A 17357-nucleotide genomic window follows, 5' to 3' on the forward strand; every position below is an offset into this window, starting at 1 on the left:
TTTGCTGTTGCAGATATAGGCAAAACGGTTATGTTTCAGAAAGTTTTCATACAACTCCGTGTGTCATATTTTCAATGTTATAATTTGCATCAGTAACACGCTGGAGGGTATTAAAGTATTATAGTGCAAGGTATATAGGTGACAAAGAAGTTTTAGGGTCTTCAAACTAATGCCAAGGAGAATGCTGTCTTACTAATTCCCAAATTCATCTCCTGCCCAAACGTAGTCATATCATTTAGTTATGTAAATAAATAAATACATAAATAAATAAAGCATAAGAATACTATAATGTGCAAAATAAACCGCTATGGGAGAAGGGCTAGAACGTACAAAATCAACGAGAACACAGTTTAATGTTTTGGTGCAACTCTAACGTCCATTTCATTCAACAGTAATACGAGGCGGACATTTAACGTAGTGTCTGGCACGTGCTCAGTCGTAGTAATTAAATGGGCACGAATGTATGGGATTAAAGGACAATGAATGAGCTTTAATGCCGTTTAAATGACATTACAATCAAAACAGTGGAGTAAGCTAACCGTCTTGAATCACAGCAGTCAAAACACAGTCTTTTTGAATGAGACGAAGTAATATCAAGGGTACGATAATGAACGAGGTGATTTTTCTGTTAGTAGCACGATACTGTGACGTGTACAGCTTCTGAATCGTGTTGTTATGTGCAGTAAACATTAATTAGTACTGCATGGTAAACTTACTAAGCGTAGCAGTCATTAATTGTAAAGACACGAATGAAGTATGGAAAACAACACCACAGTGGCAATATTTACGTCCACCATCGTCGTCTGTGTGCGAGGTTGCTAGATTGACGAGCCATTTCTTCCCTTACATCATATTTCGAGTGTTTTTTTCGTTAAAGATGCTGAGTGGGTGATTGGGTAAGGGTAAAAACAAATGCAGATGCATGAAGAAGAATCCTCACACATGAAAAGTCACTAATTACTGCAAAATGTGATATTATTCTTTGTCCCAGACCTCTCAATGAAGCATTGTTGTTGTTCAGCAGATGGAAATTTTATTGAGCTAATATACACGCCAAAAGACTGAGAAAGTTTCGATGATAAGCTGAATATGCAACAGAAAATGCTGGTAAGAAGATATCACTCAGTTATTAATAGCTTAAGTGCCTCAATATCAATGCCGTAGTATCATAAATTAATGTTAGTGGCGGTATTTAGCAGCTATATAGATTCAGCATTTCATATGGCGAATTTTCTTAGTTATAGTTGGTCCATAAATTGGATTCAGTAGCACGGAGAATGAGGAGGGGTGTTGTTGCACGTCATCATAGTATGTTTCGTCGCCCCTCTTCCTTTGCTGATTTATTGTGTATTGTGCTTTTATTATTCCAGTGCAAGTTATTTACATATTCAGTGTATTTTAAGTAGACTATAACTAGCTGCAACAAGAACTTTCATTCAACCGTAATCATTTCCTGCCTTCCAACTTCATAGTTATTTTAACTCACAATGTTTACCAATTCTGAGAAGGAATTGTGACTGATAGAATAATTTCATAATGTACAAGAAGTTTATTCTGCTGATAGGAAGCTGCAACTCATGGTAAATGCAAAATGAATAAAATTACCTGGTAGGTTATGCATACAGATTGCCGATTTCTTGTATCTGTGGTAAAGGAGTTCGTAACAGATTATTGTCGCATAAATTTAAAATACCCTTGATTTCCAGCGGAAGTGACAAATACTGTCACTGCAGAATCTTTAATCATGATCATGTGCTGAAGGGGGGGGGGGAAGACGATCTTGCAAATATTAAGAAGCACTGGCGTAGAAGATAGAAACAGCTTCCGACCTCAAAACATGAGAGAGAGAGAGAGAGAGAGAGAGAGAGAGAGGAAAAATAACTACGAAGGGATTATCTAAGCGAGGTAACATCGTCACGTAGCAGCAGGAATAAATTACACACACACACACACACACACACACACACACACACACACACACACACACACACAAAATCGTTTGCAAACTAAGGCAAACATACGATAAAACGGCACGAGTCTTCATAATAGTTCCTTTCTTCATAGTAGTTAGTTCTTATCGGGAATCTGTTTATTTAATTATATTCTTTCGCTTCAGTATTAACTCCAGTTTGGTTGTGAAGTGTTTGGTAGGTGTATATGTGAAGTCAGGCGTATACACACAAACATTCTTACGCAGAACCTAAGCTTAAGAACGTTTATAAATATTTGCTTTGACCTCCAGTCGCACCAGCTTACTTCCTGTGGGGAAAATGAAGGTACTTCTGTGTCACCACGAGATTTGGTTGCATTGTATTATTTTGTGAAATTGTGTAAAGCTCCTTCATTCTATTCGTGTGTGTGTGTGTGTGTGTGTGTGTGTGTGTGTGTGTGTGTGTGTGTGATGTAATTAATAACTGTGTGCACCGGTAGACTAGCCTGTAACACTAAATGATTCCCTACTCACCTTTAGAGCTAAGGAAGGGTGGATGGACATCAGGAGTTCGTAGAGAGTGACGTCACACCGCACTCCACACAACCACTGATTTATACACAATACACTACTCACTCCAGCTCGTACCATCACATCACATTCACATTATTACGTCACCAAAATCTTGCTTTGCGGGTCGGGCTACTGTTTCTTCATTCTTCTGTCCTTACACTTCGGTGGGGTCTGTTACTTTGAAAAAATCTCTTGTCATTAGCTTGAAAGAAAAATTATGAATTTTGAGTTATCGGCCAGTTAAGATGAAAGAGTTTGAAGTTACGTTTTTCTGCGATGGGTTTGACTAAGCCGGTTAACGTCGTCGGATAAAAAAATATTATCGTCGATATACGGTATTCCTGTTAAGTAAGTCTTGCTGTATTTTTTTTTCCTTTCTTAGAAGTTACCTGTATTTCAACTAAACAAAAATCTCACGGTGGTAGCTTAAGGACGAAGGAGCATGTAAACGCAGCGTAAGAATGATTAAGTCGTGCTCTGGTTGTCTTTTTAATGTGTGTGGGTATAGTCAGTTAGTGACGTGGCGAGGTGTTAGTGACCGAGTGACTGGCGATGTACAGTAGACCGTTTCGTGACAACCCACCCACACTGACTAGGAGTGGGAGGTGACTGTTGAGGATGGAGGAGGGTGGAGGTGACAGTTGAAAGTGGTAGAGGGAGGGGAGATGAGAGGGGGCTTGTGGAAGTGGGGAGGTGGCTGGTAAGGGTGTTTGGGGAGGGGGAAGTGATAAAGGGGATTTATGGAGGTGGGAAGGTGACTGCTGAGGATGCATGTTGGAGGGGGAGGAAGTGAGGGCGGGGTTTGTGGTGTGGAGGTGGCGGTGAGGGTGCAAGAGGGAGGTAGAGGTGGTGAGGGGGGTTTGTGGAGGTGGGAAGGTGACTGGTAAGGATGCAAGTGGGAGGGGAGAGGAGGTGGGTGGAGTTGTGGAGGTGGGGAGGTCATTGCTGAGGGTGCAAGATGGAGGGGGAGTTGTGGAGGTGGGGGGAGGTGACTGCTGGGGTTGCAAGAGGGAGGGAGGAGGTGGAGGATGGTGGTGATGGTGACAGTGACTTGATGGTGAGTGATAGTAGTGCTCGTAATGATAGTGGTGATAATGATGTTCGTGGCAGTTGTGGTGCTGATGATAATTGTGGTGGCATTGGTGTTAGCTACCAGTAGCTCCACCAGCATTCTCTCTCGTGCCTTCATCACTGACTCACTCACTCATTTCACCACCACCTTCATCATCATTTACCCCTCCTTCCACCACCAGTACCATCATTACACTACCATTATTCCATCTTACTACCAGCATCACAACCACTCTCCTCCCATCTACAGACACCATCACGACCTTTTTCACCAATACGTACCTTCTCCCTCCTCATCCTGCTTCAACAGTGGTGTGTGAACCTTGATTTGTAAAGTGGACGATGAAAATAGGTGAATTTAGTCCTATTTTTTAACGTTATTTCCATCGAGTTCTACGCTTGTGAAGGATGGAGATTGTCTTCAGTTTACGCACAAAAAGTTACATAGAAAATGCGTCCTAAACTTGTGGATTTATAGAAAACGTATAGTTTTACATAAGTAACTAAAGTAAATATTTTCAGTCCTTTAGTCTCCTTTCACACACGCTCACCTTCTCAGTGTGTACTCATAAACCTCCTGTAATTAGCCATATGCTGTTGTGGCCATTTGCTTTGCCGTCATAACCGCTGAAATGTAATATGCTGTACGTTAAAGTGAATTTCAGGAAAGATGAGGAATGGCCACCAGATATCATTTTCGATCCAGTGTAAGCCTAATCCCTTAAATTTTTGCGCCGTATACATAGTAGGCCAGACGGTTTGAGTACGATTTTTGCTGTGCACGGAAATTTCACGTTTGGAAAATTCATGTTCGTGTTTATTACGTGATTAATTAAAAGTAAAAACATCTGGGGAGACATTTCAGTTCCATGACTTTGATGGTCACCACTTACTATTAAACAGCTATATATGAAATTTATTAGGCATTTTTTTTTTTGTTCGTTATCCACTCAGTCAGCTATTAAAATATATGTTCAGTTGTCAACATTTTCATCTTTGACCTCATCTGTAAGCGTTAACCCCTGTAGGCATCATTGCATCATGTAGCCAAGGCACATTCCCCACCGTCCTTGCAGGCTGTATGGGTTCTAATTAGTTGAAATTATTATAATTTTCTTCCTTTTATTGTTTTCATGTTACTGACACAGGTAAGGGAACGCTGAGATTTGATGATAAATTGTGTATTGATCTTCCAAAACACTCATGACGAGGTGGCCGAGTGGTTAAGGCGTTGGACTGCTAATCCAATAGGGTCTCCCTGCGTGGGTTCGAATCCCATCCTCGTCGCAGTGTGGTTATTTTAGGGTAACACGAGTGGGCACAACAGAATTGTGGAAAGAGTGCAGAGAAGGTGTCTGTATCATAGTGCCGTGAATTAGTCGAATGGGAAAGGTGCAAATTTTAGAAAAGTTATTTCTTGGCAGGTATTGGCGTCTACCATTCACACACTCGATGTTGTGCTGCTTTCAAATGCCTCTCCACTGAATGACACGCCAAATAATACAATAATCAAATGATGCCTGGTGGTCAAGTGGGTTAAGGCACTCCAACTGGATGGGGCCTGCAAAGGTTTCCATCCGAGAGAAGTTGACTGGAAGTGTACGTGATGAGACTGACTAAGAGAGTTTATGTGAACGAGAGACTGAATGGGAGAGTATCAATGAGTGAGGTAGAAGGGAAAGGGGGTACCGAAGATGAGCTGGAGGGATGGAATGAAGAGGTATTGGGGGTGGGGGGAATTGGAGAGACGGCAGTATGATGGCGGAGGACAGGGTGATAAGTTCCCTGTCCCCTCCTGGTATTGATTTCGCGTCCTCTCAAACAGCAGATAACTTTTCTAACTTTATACCACCACCACCTGGACTGCAAGCTTATTATTGTGCATAGTCATATGGGCAACAGTCGCTGATTGGGTAATGATAAGACCTACTTGTACTATGGGGGTTTTATTTTGGTATGTATGGAAAGTACATATGACAAATAACCGTACACACACACACACACACACACACACACACACACACACACACACACACACACGGTTTGCCAGTATTAAGTAAAACAGAAAATCACGCAAGAAAGGTCAGTGCCAGGACAACCCATCCCATTCCATTCCATCCCTTCCCATCCCATCCCATCCCATCCCAACTCAGCTCAACTCAGCCCAAACCAGCTTAACCAAACCAAACCAAACGAAATCAAGCCAAGCCAAAACAAACCATACCAAATCAGCCTCATCTTAGTCTAACCTAACCCAGCTCAGCCTGACGTAACCTAACTTAACCTTACATTGTAGCCCAACTCAACCCAACTGCCTAACCTAACCTAACCTAAGCTAACACAGTCTAACAAAACACAGCAACATAGCCCGTATCACGCCGTCACATCACATCACAACACAACACAGTCCAACCCAGCTCCCTTCCCCCATCATCATCCCTGCAACAGTTCCTCTCCCAGTACTTGCAGATTTGTCTTCAGCGCTAACAGGAACTCAGTGATATCCTGCCTCGGGTACAGAGAGAGGGGATACCGGGTCCTGCACTGGTTGACGGAGCTCCACCAGTCCAACGGGGAGAAGGTCGGGGGGCGGGAGTAGGAGTTACGAGCCTGTTTGCCGCTGGGACTGTGAGCGAGGTTGAGGTCGGATATTGGAGTGATAGGAGTGTGGTGAGAATTGTGAGTGGAGTTGTGCTTGGAATTTGGGGTGTGGTTGTTGTTGTGGTTGGAATTTTGAATATGGTTGTGGTTGGAATTTGGAGTGTGATTGTGGTGTTGGTTGGAGTTTGGAGTGCGATTGTGAGTGTGGTCGGAGTTTTGAGTCTGGTAGGAATTTTGTGCGTGGTTGTGGGCGGCATTATTGGTGGATGAGATATTGTCGGTGAGGCTAGTGAGGGTTTGGGTAGTGATGTAGGTGGTATCGTGGGTGAAAGTGGTATGAGAGGTGGTATTATGCTGATAGATGTCAGTGGTATGATAGGTGGAATTTTGATCATAGGTGGGATCATAAATGGTATCATAGCCGGTACTGTGGGGATGGGTGGTATCATAAGTAATATTATTGGCTTGAGTTGTATGGTATGCGGTATCGTAGAGGAGGGGTGACTGGTAGGGGTGATGCAGGCGGTGGCAGAGTTGACAGAGGGGTGGATGCACTAGGACCCGCCAATAGCTCCTCCACAAGTGATAGCGGGCGTACTCCTTGGGCGACCCTGCCACTCTGACGGGGTGAGACAAGGACACGAGACAAAATTATATAGGTGTGAAACAGGAACACAACGGCAATTTATACCGGTATAATACTTAAGGGTTAGACAGGATCACAACTAAATTTAAGATCCATTAGGCTTGTCAATCAGTTTAGAGCCGCCTGAAGTGGAAAGAAGAGTACCGTGATAAAAAATGCCAGGAGGGATGGAGAAATACCCGGTAGGAAGAGAGGAGTCCAAACACAGAAGAAGAATGATAAAGGTGAAGGAAGAAACATTAAGTGAGTTGATAATGGTTCCTACCATCTAGAGTCAGGGGAAACAACTTTAATAAGATATAGTTAGGATGTGACAAGGGCGCTACCATAGTCAAGTATATTGATGTGATGTGGGGATTTAGCCTTAGGTAAATATATATAGTAAGCCCTAATTGAGAGATTCAGAGACACGGCCATTGTACTATGCATACGGTTAGGTGTATGGACTGAGTGGGACAAAGCTGAAAATGAAGAGGGCTTGTGTCTAAGGTGAAAAATGTTTTATAAGAAGTTCTGCATGTTGACAGGCGTGAATCATTAACGTAAGAGTGAAGGGAGATGTACTGGGAGTAGGAAATGAACAGGTGTGTGAAGTGAGGTAAAGTTGAAAGAGGGCCTGAGGTGGGAACTGTACCTGGTAAGGAGGTCCGCTAGCTGACGGGGCGTGAGGGTAGTGGCGTCGACGTAGGAGTGAGGGGGAAGGTAGTGGGAGTAACGTGCCCCTCCGTACACCACAGGCACCAGACCGTAGTAGAGGGGCAGCCACACCTTCGTCGTAGTGCAGAGAACGGTGTAGGTTCAGTACAGTGTTCGGTATTCCAGTCAGCGTTGTATGTTCATTTTTCATGGTTATCAACATAGTCATCCTTTTTTGTTGTGAGTTTACTTTTCATCGTCGTTGTTGTCATCGTTATCAGTACCGTCATCCTCTTTCGTTGTCCGTATACTTTTCATCGTCGTTGTTGTCTTCATTATCAACAGCTATCCCGTTGTCATGATAAGTCGTTGTTGTCATCACTGTCAACATGTGGTGGTCATCCTGCTTCGTTGTCAGTATACCTTTCATCACCGTCGTTATCATTATCATTATCACCATCTTCCTTCATTATCTAGTATACGATATTGTTGTCACCATCAGCATAGCTATACTCCGCCACTGTCAGTATACTTTCATCATTACCCTTCATTATTGCCTTCGTCGCGGTCGTCGTCTTCGTCTTCATCATCGTCGTCGTCACAGCTCATCACACTACAACCCCTTCAAATCGAGGACGTTATTTTTATTACAGTATTGCTCCTACTATACTTATAATTATAGCATCTCTATCTATATCTCTCTTTTTTTTTTATGCAAGAAAGAAAGAACCAAAGACCAGGAGCCCGCAAACCCTTCCTTCCAAGAAAAAAACAAAACCAATACAAAAGAGAGCCAAAGTCAAGATCTGTTCATTTCGAGATGCCTGGACACACTACGTTTGAAAGACTGGAGATAATAGGAAGCAGGAACTACAGACAGAGGGAGACAGTTCCAGAGTTGACCTACCTACCTACTTACTTTCCACTTTTCTCTCTCACCTTCTCAGTAATATAATCATCACACATGGCATTTTCGAAGGCCAGGTAGAACTTGTAAGCAGGTCTGAGGACGTGACTGTAGCAATAGGTGTCATGGTGGTCTCTCCCGCACGTAAGGTTCCCACACTTGCCGTACACGTCCACACTCACGTACTTCCGCAGTTCTTGCACGTACAGTTCGCGCCCTGAGTGGTGGAAGAGCCATTTTTTTTTTTTTTTTGTTATGCAAGGAAGAATGAACCCAAAACCAGACGCCCTCAAGACTGTTCCTTCCAAGAACAAATAAAACCAAAAAAACAGAGAGCCAGATTCAAGGTCCGTTCATATCGAGATGCCTGGACACACTGCGTTTAAAAGACTGGAGGTCTTTGGCTGCTTAGGATTTCTGTGCTGAGTAAAATCGTTTGGAATTTGCAAGAATAAAATGTGCTTGCAAGGGTGTTAACTCACCGTAATAAACAAAACATTTCCTTTAAAATACTCTGAAGCAGAATGTGTGAGGGGAATAAGCGAGTCACTATGATTGCAACAAAAAGTGTCGCTTCTTGTGTCTCATTAGATGCATGTTAAGCCTAAATTAGACAAGCGTACTGGATTATAATATATCGATTTAGGCGAAAGATTACCAGAACATTATGTTAGACCTAAGTTTACGAGATGGAACATATTAGGCCTACGAACTTGCCGAGACATTAAGATAGTACCTGTATAGGAGGGAAGGAATAAGTTTAGTCACAGGTTCATCTATACTGTGAACCCAGTGGACTGCAGGCTGAAGATCCCTCCTCCTGCCCTTCACCATACTCCTGTTGAAGGTCAAGGAGGGAGTTGAGGGATGTTTATATAATCAGGGTGTGGTTATATGGGTGCCACCACATGAAGGCGTCCCTCTCCAGCATCCAGTATATGTAAAGAAACAAATAAGAGGCAAAACTTTATTCCCAACCAACTGTGATCCCGATTTAATTTTTGCCCCAAACTTCCGTTCTTCTATATCACCGTCAGTTTGGAACATTCCTACCTGATGAAGTAGAGCAATGAGAAACCATCCAAGACGCCAGCTTGGGGCGAGTAAGGAAGGCTGACCAGTTACCCTTGGTCCCCAGTTCGAACCCTTCTAGTATCACCCCCGCCTTCAGGGCCTTCATGTAGCTCCGGTACGTGGGGCCTGTACGGTTGAGCAGAGGGTAGGCAACATCATCTTCACCTGGAAAATAGGGTACCGGTCAAAGGGTATATATATTTTTATAGCCTTTTTTTTTTTTCCGTGGAATGTACTGAGGGTATGAGGGTACGGTACACACACACACACACACACACACACACACACACACACACACACACACACACACACACACACACACACACACACACACACACACACACACACACACACACACGTTTTTTCTTAGCAGGATATCATTCGATTTTGATACAGTTTTGATGCGGTATAAAGGAATCATTGACCTCTGCTGTACCTAAAATCGAGGTGAAGGCTCCATACGGGAGGAAGATGTCAGAGTTGCGATGATACGACATGGTCCAGTTGAAGAAGCCCACAGCCCAAGACCTTCGTGTCATTTCCATCCTGCTGCGTCTATGAAACAGGCTGGGGGCTTCGTGGTTCAACCAGATGTACTCCTGGTGGGGGAGACGGACCTTGGGCACTAAGAGACGGAGGAAAAGGATTGGGATGAAGGCCCTTATTGTAGATGGTAAAGGAAACGTAGCAATTCGTGTCAATATGAAAAGATATTGAAGCACAGAAGAAATTCGTAAAGTGCAGTATAAAAAATACATCGTTAAGACAACGAGAATATGTCCCCAGTAGTCTAACCTAGAAGAAGGTTTGGGATTAATGCTTATTAACTACAAGAGGGGCATTAAAGCAGATATTTAGTTTTTGGTCAATCCCAGCCTTCCTCAGGACTACTTCGCGCAACCATCAGATATACATTCCAAGTCCCCATTGCAGTTCTAGCTACGTATAGGTCATGATAAAGGACTGACCTAGAGAGGGGCGAAAGTCGAAATCGTGGAAGATGAGAGCATCGGCATTCAAAGCCTCGGAGATTCGAGTAGTGAAGACGCAGCGGGATTCGGGACACCGCCGAATGTCCGTCCGTCGTTCCAGAAAGTCCCGCCAGTTTTTCCTCCTGCCGAAGAAGGTGGTGTAGAGGACTATTTTTTTGGGTCTCGTGGAGAGGGAGGAGACGGTGGCACTGGTATCTGTTTTTTGGAGTGTGATTGTACGGTTCCTTGTATTTTCCACCGTTCTGGCCCACTGGTGGTCCATGAGTAACTTCCGTCTCCTTGTGTGTGACGTGATCAAGGAACGCATCACGTTTTTTATGAGAAAATACTCCACTTGTTCCAGTAACCCCTTTTCGTGAACTTTCTTCAAAATGTTTTGGGTGTGATGAACTTTCTTATCTGCATTCTCATTCGTTTTCTTTGTGTTACCTGTCACTTCTTGCTTGTTGCTTCTCAATCCTTGCTTCTCAGTCATATATTTAGTCTGCTTCACACCGACATGAGGCAATGGAGTAGACTTTTCAACATAGACCTTAAAATTGTGCCAGGAGAAGAAGATGACGATTACAGCAATGAAGATGAGCAGTTCTGAGTGTCTCCTGTACCGAGGCCTGATGCAGCTCTTGGCCATGGCTTGGGAGGAGGGGGAGAAGAGGAAAGGCGAGAGGAAGGAGTGACTTGTAGGCGCTGTTTCAGAATGGGCCTCCAGTTTGCTCGATACCTGCTTTAGATCTCTCCCTGAAAAAGAGTAGACGTATGTTAGGTTAGGTCAGGTCATGTTACTGTACAGGTAGGTTATGTTAGGTTTAGGTGAAGGTAGTTAAGGTTAGTTTAGGTTCAATTCGGGTACGGTAGATAAAGTTGGGTAAGGTTAGATTGGGTAATGGAGGTAGAAGTGTTTTACCCTCTCATGGTCGGGACAACTCTGGTATTCTGCTCCAGCTAAATCCAAAAAGATTTCATATTAACCTTAACTTAGCCCAGATTTTCGTCCTTTTGCGGCTTACTTCCTGTAGCTTGGTGGCAGAGATAATAGCATATTACGGTTATATATCCTTTCTACGTTACCTCGTCGTGACTGGCATCGTAGTATAGTATTAATCGTTATAGGTCAGCATTTTAAGAGGAGAGAGGGCAATTTTGGGTCAGATTACAGTACAAAGAGTAATACCGGTAATTATTTGCTTTTTTTTTTTTTAACGAAGACAGTACCGTATATAATACTATAATGCAAGGCTTTGCACGGATTGTTGCATGAACTGAATTTTGTGATGCTGAACTGGTATAGAGATACATTTTTTTATTTATAATCAACAATCTTTCCAGAATTTAAGGCAACAGACTTGCTCTTACCATAGTGTGTGTGTGTGTGTGTGTGTGTGTGTGTGTGTGTGTGTGTGTGTGTGTGTGTGTGTTTATCCTCACCTCATGAAGGCGTCCCTCACCGATACCAAGAGGATTGTGACTGGCAGAGATGAAAACATGCTGGTGTGTCATCAGTGTTACGGATATGCTTCCCTAGGTATGAGCACACTCCCTGCTGTCACAACCACTCTACACACACACACACACACACACACACACACACACACACACACACACACACACACACACACACACACACACACACTCTGTCTGTCTGTCTCTGTCTCTGTCTGTCTGTCTGTGTCTGTCTGTCTGTCTGTCTCAAGTCGTCGTTGCTTTTATTTTCATTCTTCCCTTCTTACTTCCTTGTCTAGTTTCTTTTAATTTCTTATTCTGGAACACCAAAACAAAGCACTGTAAAAGGCGAAATGTGTGCGATTGTGACCTCTTCTAGATGCATTTATTTTTTTTCTATGTATATCTGTAAGACATCAGAATCGAAACATTAATGAAGGTGGCGACCAAGGCGCGCGCATCCGTACGTACGTGTGTGTGTGTGTGTGTGTGTGTGTGTGTGTGTGTGTGTGTGTGTGTGTGTGTGTGTGTGTGTGTGTGTGTGTGTGTGTATGCGCGCGCGCGCACGTGTCCCTCAATAAACACCACTTTCTTCCACCATATCTTCAGCGAGGATCCCAGAAAAGACACTGTTGACGAAGATGACTGGATATGATTGTATTCTTCGATTTTAAGATTCAGTAACTTCGACGGTATTGAAGTAAAACGCTCAGAACAAGACACTATAGACGAGGAATTGTCTGTGTACATTTCTGTTTTCCATATCTATAATTCCTTAAGTTGCATTTAAGGTTAGACACTGTAGGAAGGAATAAAGGCTGATTGTCACTTGATCGCCTGAACCTCAATTATCTTAACACTCAGATTAACACTCACATTCGTATTACTCCACTCAGATTCGTATTGATCAACTCTCATCTGCGTATTATCGGTTTTACCTTGGTTTGAATCGAGTACTAGAGTTGTTCCATTCATGAGAGAGTTATGTCAGACACTGTGAAAGGCACGGAAGGTTTGATCGTCTACCCCTCGTTTCCTCTACTGCCTGTGTGTATGATGTGAGTCTGTGTAGGGGAAAGGGAGAAGGGAGGGGGTAAGGGGGGACTAGGGGGTGTTTGGATAGGATAGGTAGGGGGGAAGAGAGAAAGAGAGGGGAGGGGTGTTCTTTGCTTGGCTTGGCATTGCGTGTCTGGGTTATCAGGTTGGAACAATTACTACTGTGTGCTCTGCCATACTTGTGTTTATGTCACCGAGCCCTTTCTATAGCCATTCACTTTTACCTGAGAGAGAGAGAGAGAGAGAGAGAGAGAGAGAGAGAGAGAGAGAGAGAGAGAGAGAGAGAAGGTTTGAAGGCGTTAAAGAGATTGCTACCGTAACTGAGACTGATACACTAATTAAAATATTCATACCTTAATTAAGAGTCGCACTTTACCTGGTCAAGGAAGCTCCCTATCACCTCTACCTGTACCTTGCCAGTTTATTTTTGCATTTGAAAGTTAATATTCCTTTGTATGTATTTGTGCAGACTTTGTCAGCACTAAGAACTGTAAATAAGAAGAACACTCCATTGCGTTTAGATATGTTCAATAAATCGCTAAAGAAGAGGTGCTACGAAGCTTTAGAAATAACTTACAAGACTCTGTTATGCTTAAATGTACTCAGTAAGTTCCGAAGGTTCAGGTTCAGTGGCATGGAAAGGAAAGTGGCTGAGGAGGAAAGTGTAGATGGTGAAGCTGTGAAGAAATCAAAGGTCAGGGAAAAGATTGTTGGTCATCTGCTGTACTGTTTTTCGTAGGCTTTTCTTCTGATTGTCGAGGCTTTTCTTCTAATTGTCGAGGCTTTTCTTCTGATTGTCGAGGCTTTTTTTCTGATTGTCGAGGCTTTTCTTCTGATTGTCGAGGCTTTTTTTCTGATTGTCGAGGCTTTTCTTCTAATTGTCGAGGCTTTTTTTCTGATTGTCGAGGCTTTTCTTCTGATTGTCGGCTCAATCTTGTCTGTAGTTAACCTGTAACCGGCTTGTATCACGTCAACTGTACTAAAAGAGTGATTTAATAATCCTCCATGATAAATTACGAAGGAAGAGATGATACAAAACTCTGAAAACCGAAACCACCTCAATACAATCTATATCTCACTGCGACGGCCTCATGAAACTGGCAGGTGAGGGTGGGATGCTTGCCGTAGATGCGTCGCACCATACTGTAGTCGTCATGCTGCTGGATATGCTGATGCTGGTGGATCGTTCAGCAGCATTAAGCTGGCGTAGGACCTTCTTGGCCCCCCTTTCGATTGATTCGCCCGTCAGTCGTCTTGGACACAGGGGAATGAAGGGGAGGGAGGGGGAGGTTGATGGCGGTTGGAGGATGGGAATATTGTAAAATTAATAGCATAGTTTACCCGAATTGAGTAAAATTTTCTGTGACTTACCATTCCCAATTTCACTTAGTAGGGCATCGGACATTTTTTTTTTTTTTTTGTCGTTGCATAGCGGACACAATACTCCATACGTGTGTGCACACCAAGCAGGAATGTACATAATGAGCAGAATGAGGTACATCAGCACGAACATGATGCGTTTTATAGATTTATGTATTTTTATTGTTATTTAGTGTATTCCTTAGTTCTTCACCATTCAGCATAACTTCCAATGAAAAATTAATGTTATACTTCAGTCAACCCTTAAATGTTAGTTTTCTGTAATTGCCCCGTAAGTGAAATATAGCGTGCAAAAACCGTAGATTTTATTAGTCATTGTAGCTGCGCGCTCATCTCTCATTCTCGGTACTGTATATTAACTTGGACATTAGTTGTGTTGTCTGTTTTAGTATAGAGGCTGTATGCAGGTCCTTCTGGAATTCAAATGCTTCCTGTTTAGTCATATATATCATCCTTTGTTTTAATCCATACCAGTAACTAGAATCCACTCCCGAACCAGGTTACGTGTTTCCCTTTAATTGGGGGTACCACCAGGCCATCTTACACAGTATAAAGTTCTCTTGTAGAGGATAGAGTAATGAAGGCAAAATAAAAGCTCCAATTCTAAAGCCCTCCCAGAATAAAATCGTCTGGGGATAGCAAGAAAATAAAGTGATTTATCCTGAGGAGGATTTCTTTGTGGTTTTTCATGTGCACTAATTACAGCACAGCCCATTCAGTGACCCTAAGTACCTTCCCAGTACAAACTTATTACCTTCGTGTAGTCATATAAGTCCGTGTATAATTTAGATTTTATGTACTCTGTGCCATACTCCCTTATACGTTGGCTTGAATTTCACTCCCCCCCCCTTTTCCCTCATACATGTTCCGTATCTACCATGAGAGAGTTGACAGATGGTGTTGGCTCTATTCTTTATGCTAATCAGAATGTTTGACCTTTAGAAATTTTGGACGTCAAACCTAAAATCCCAGAAATAGTTGGTGTAAAATTTTGATCTGCCTTTCATCATTGGTCAACTCTCCCATGACAGTATTATGTTTCAATATTCTATTTGTCATTGCTACAAAAAAGCCCATTCTCATCAACATCCATTCATACTGAAACCTAAAATCAAATTACCTTGAAGCAGTCACACACAGTCATCTACACACATTCAGCAGTGGAGGGACAGAAAGATATTGGTATATTTAAAAATGGTTTTATTAAATTATTTAGATAGATGATAATGGAATGATGAAAGTGTTATGAAAGGTGCGTAGTATCACAGAAAAATATCACAATGCACAGCGGCGTATCACAGCAGATCCCGGTGGGGGCGGGGCTATCACAGACTTCAAGGTAGCGCACTCCTCATTGGTCGCTCTCACATGATGTCATCTGCGTCGGCGGCGCTGAGTGGGTTGATCCAACAGGTTGCCGGTGCAGGATTGGTTGAGGTAGTAAGTTTAATAACAGGAGAGAGCACTGGTTGGTTACCAAGGCCGCCACATCGGGCCCGAGGGTGCGGCGATGGTGAGGAGTCCCTGAGGGCGGGGTGACTGGCTGCTGCTGCTGCTGCTGCTGCTACCACCACCGCTGCTGCTTGGAGGGCTGCTGCTGACGCTTCTGCCGGAGGTGGAGGGGGTCGGGGAAAGGTCGGAGGCTGATGAGTAGCCACTGGATGCTGATGAGAGGGCGGGTGAGGGCTCGGCTTGAGGCACGAGGATGGTGAGGGGAGCCCGTTTCTCGTAGTTGGTGAGGGAAATGCCAAGGTGGGTCATGAGCTTGGTGCCCAGGGTGACATCGACGCCCTGCACTGATGCCAGACAGCGAGACACTTCAGAAGCACAGTGGCTGTAACCCTCACGGAACTTATCCTGGTCTGTTGGGATGGGACGGACGGAGAGCTGGTTGCGACGCTGTAGTTTCTTGAGGTGGGTCACGGTCAGCTCCAACACGTCCGCCTTCTCCAGCTTGGCAATTGACTCGCCCTCAGCTTGGAGTGCTGCTACCATCAGGTCCTTCAGTTCGTCCAGGCACTTGTTGATTCTTGCCCTGCGTTTGCGCTCCAGCATGGGCTTCATCACCTTGCGGTACTGGTAGGTGCGTGATAGAGGCTCCAGTTCACAAGCCATCTTGAAGTTTTGACACACACTGACTGACGTGTAAAATCAGCTAAGTCCACAGAGTCTCGGATGGCGCTAGGAGTGAGCCGAGCGTGGGTAGCTGTGCTCTCAGTGAGTATCGGAATGAGTCTGCTGGCGGAACTGTCTCCTGCGTGCTTTATAGGGGATGAGGAGGAAGGGGCGGAGCGTGGCGAGCGTGAGAACGGGCTGGTCGGGCGCGTTCCCACACACAGACCACCTGCCCGCCGCAGCTGCCGACCTGATGCCAGACACCACCACCCAACCCACGCTCACCCCCGTACACCAATTACACCCACATTTAGACCAGCTCCGTGCACAGGCGTGATTAACCACTATTGCCAGTTTCCACATGAGCACCACACGGGGATGTATGTGTACACACCCACTGCAGGTGTACATTTCCCTTGTAAATTATTGCTTACAACAGGTAATTTAATATGACACGAAGCGTCGCTCACCTGTAGCAAACATCCTCCCATCGTGCTCGTCGTTGCTGTAAATGCGTCACATAAATTGAAGTTCCAGCCCCTGCTTGGTGCAGATGTGGCAAATGGCGAGGTGGAGTCATTGAGAGCGAGCAAGTGTTGGGGGTGAGATGTGGCAGTGTGCGGCAGCTTCTTGCCCCGTGCTCACAGTAGGGGGGTTGATGGGGGAGGGGGAGTGGAGGGGAAAGAGGCAAGGGGAGAGAAGAGAAGGAGGCATGGGGAGGAGAGAATGGAGGTTGGATGAGCGAAGGGGAGAAAAGAAAGGATGGAGAGAGAGAGTTAGAAGGGGATAAGAGAAAAATGGAGGCAGGAAAAGTGAAGAGGGACGATGGGTGAGTGAGAAGGGAGAGAGATAGGGGAGAGGAGGGAAAGGAGGCAGGAAGGCACGGGAGATGAGTAAGAGGGGGTAAGGAGGGACCGAGGGGAGGGAAGTGTAGAG

General features: G+C 44.2%; 1 protein-coding gene and 1 non-coding gene across 2 annotated transcripts; one reads left to right on the forward strand and one right to left on the reverse strand.

Moving 5' to 3' along the window:
- Window positions 1-4779: 4779 nt before the first annotated feature.
- TRNAS-GCU (transfer RNA serine (anticodon GCU)) lies at window positions 4780-4861 on the forward strand. The gene has a single exon. It is a non-coding gene; the product is annotated as a tRNA-Ser (tRNA).
- Window positions 4862-15554: 10693 nt separating this feature from the next.
- Window positions 15555-16509, reverse strand: LOC145406205 (enhancer of split mbeta protein-like). The gene has a single exon (XM_080277409.1). The coding sequence runs from the start codon at window positions 16419-16421 to the stop codon at window positions 15780-15782; it is 642 nt and encodes a 213-aa protein (XP_080133535.1). The 5' UTR covers window positions 16422-16509; the 3' UTR covers window positions 15555-15779.
- Window positions 16510-17357: the final 848 nt, after the last annotated feature.

Source organism: Coenobita brevimanus, chromosome 69 (assembly GCF_032717465.1).
Source record: "Coenobita brevimanus isolate Jiangsu-jjx chromosome 69, ASM3271746v2, whole genome shotgun sequence".
NCBI classification, from domain to species: domain Eukaryota; kingdom Metazoa; phylum Arthropoda; class Malacostraca; order Decapoda; family Coenobitidae; genus Coenobita; species Coenobita brevimanus.

What these genes read in the sequence shown, in the direction of transcription:
- LOC145406205 (XM_080277409.1), bottom strand. Translation starts at nt 16,421, where the DNA reads ATGGCTTGTGAACTGGAGCCTCTATCACGCACCTACCAGTACCGCAAG.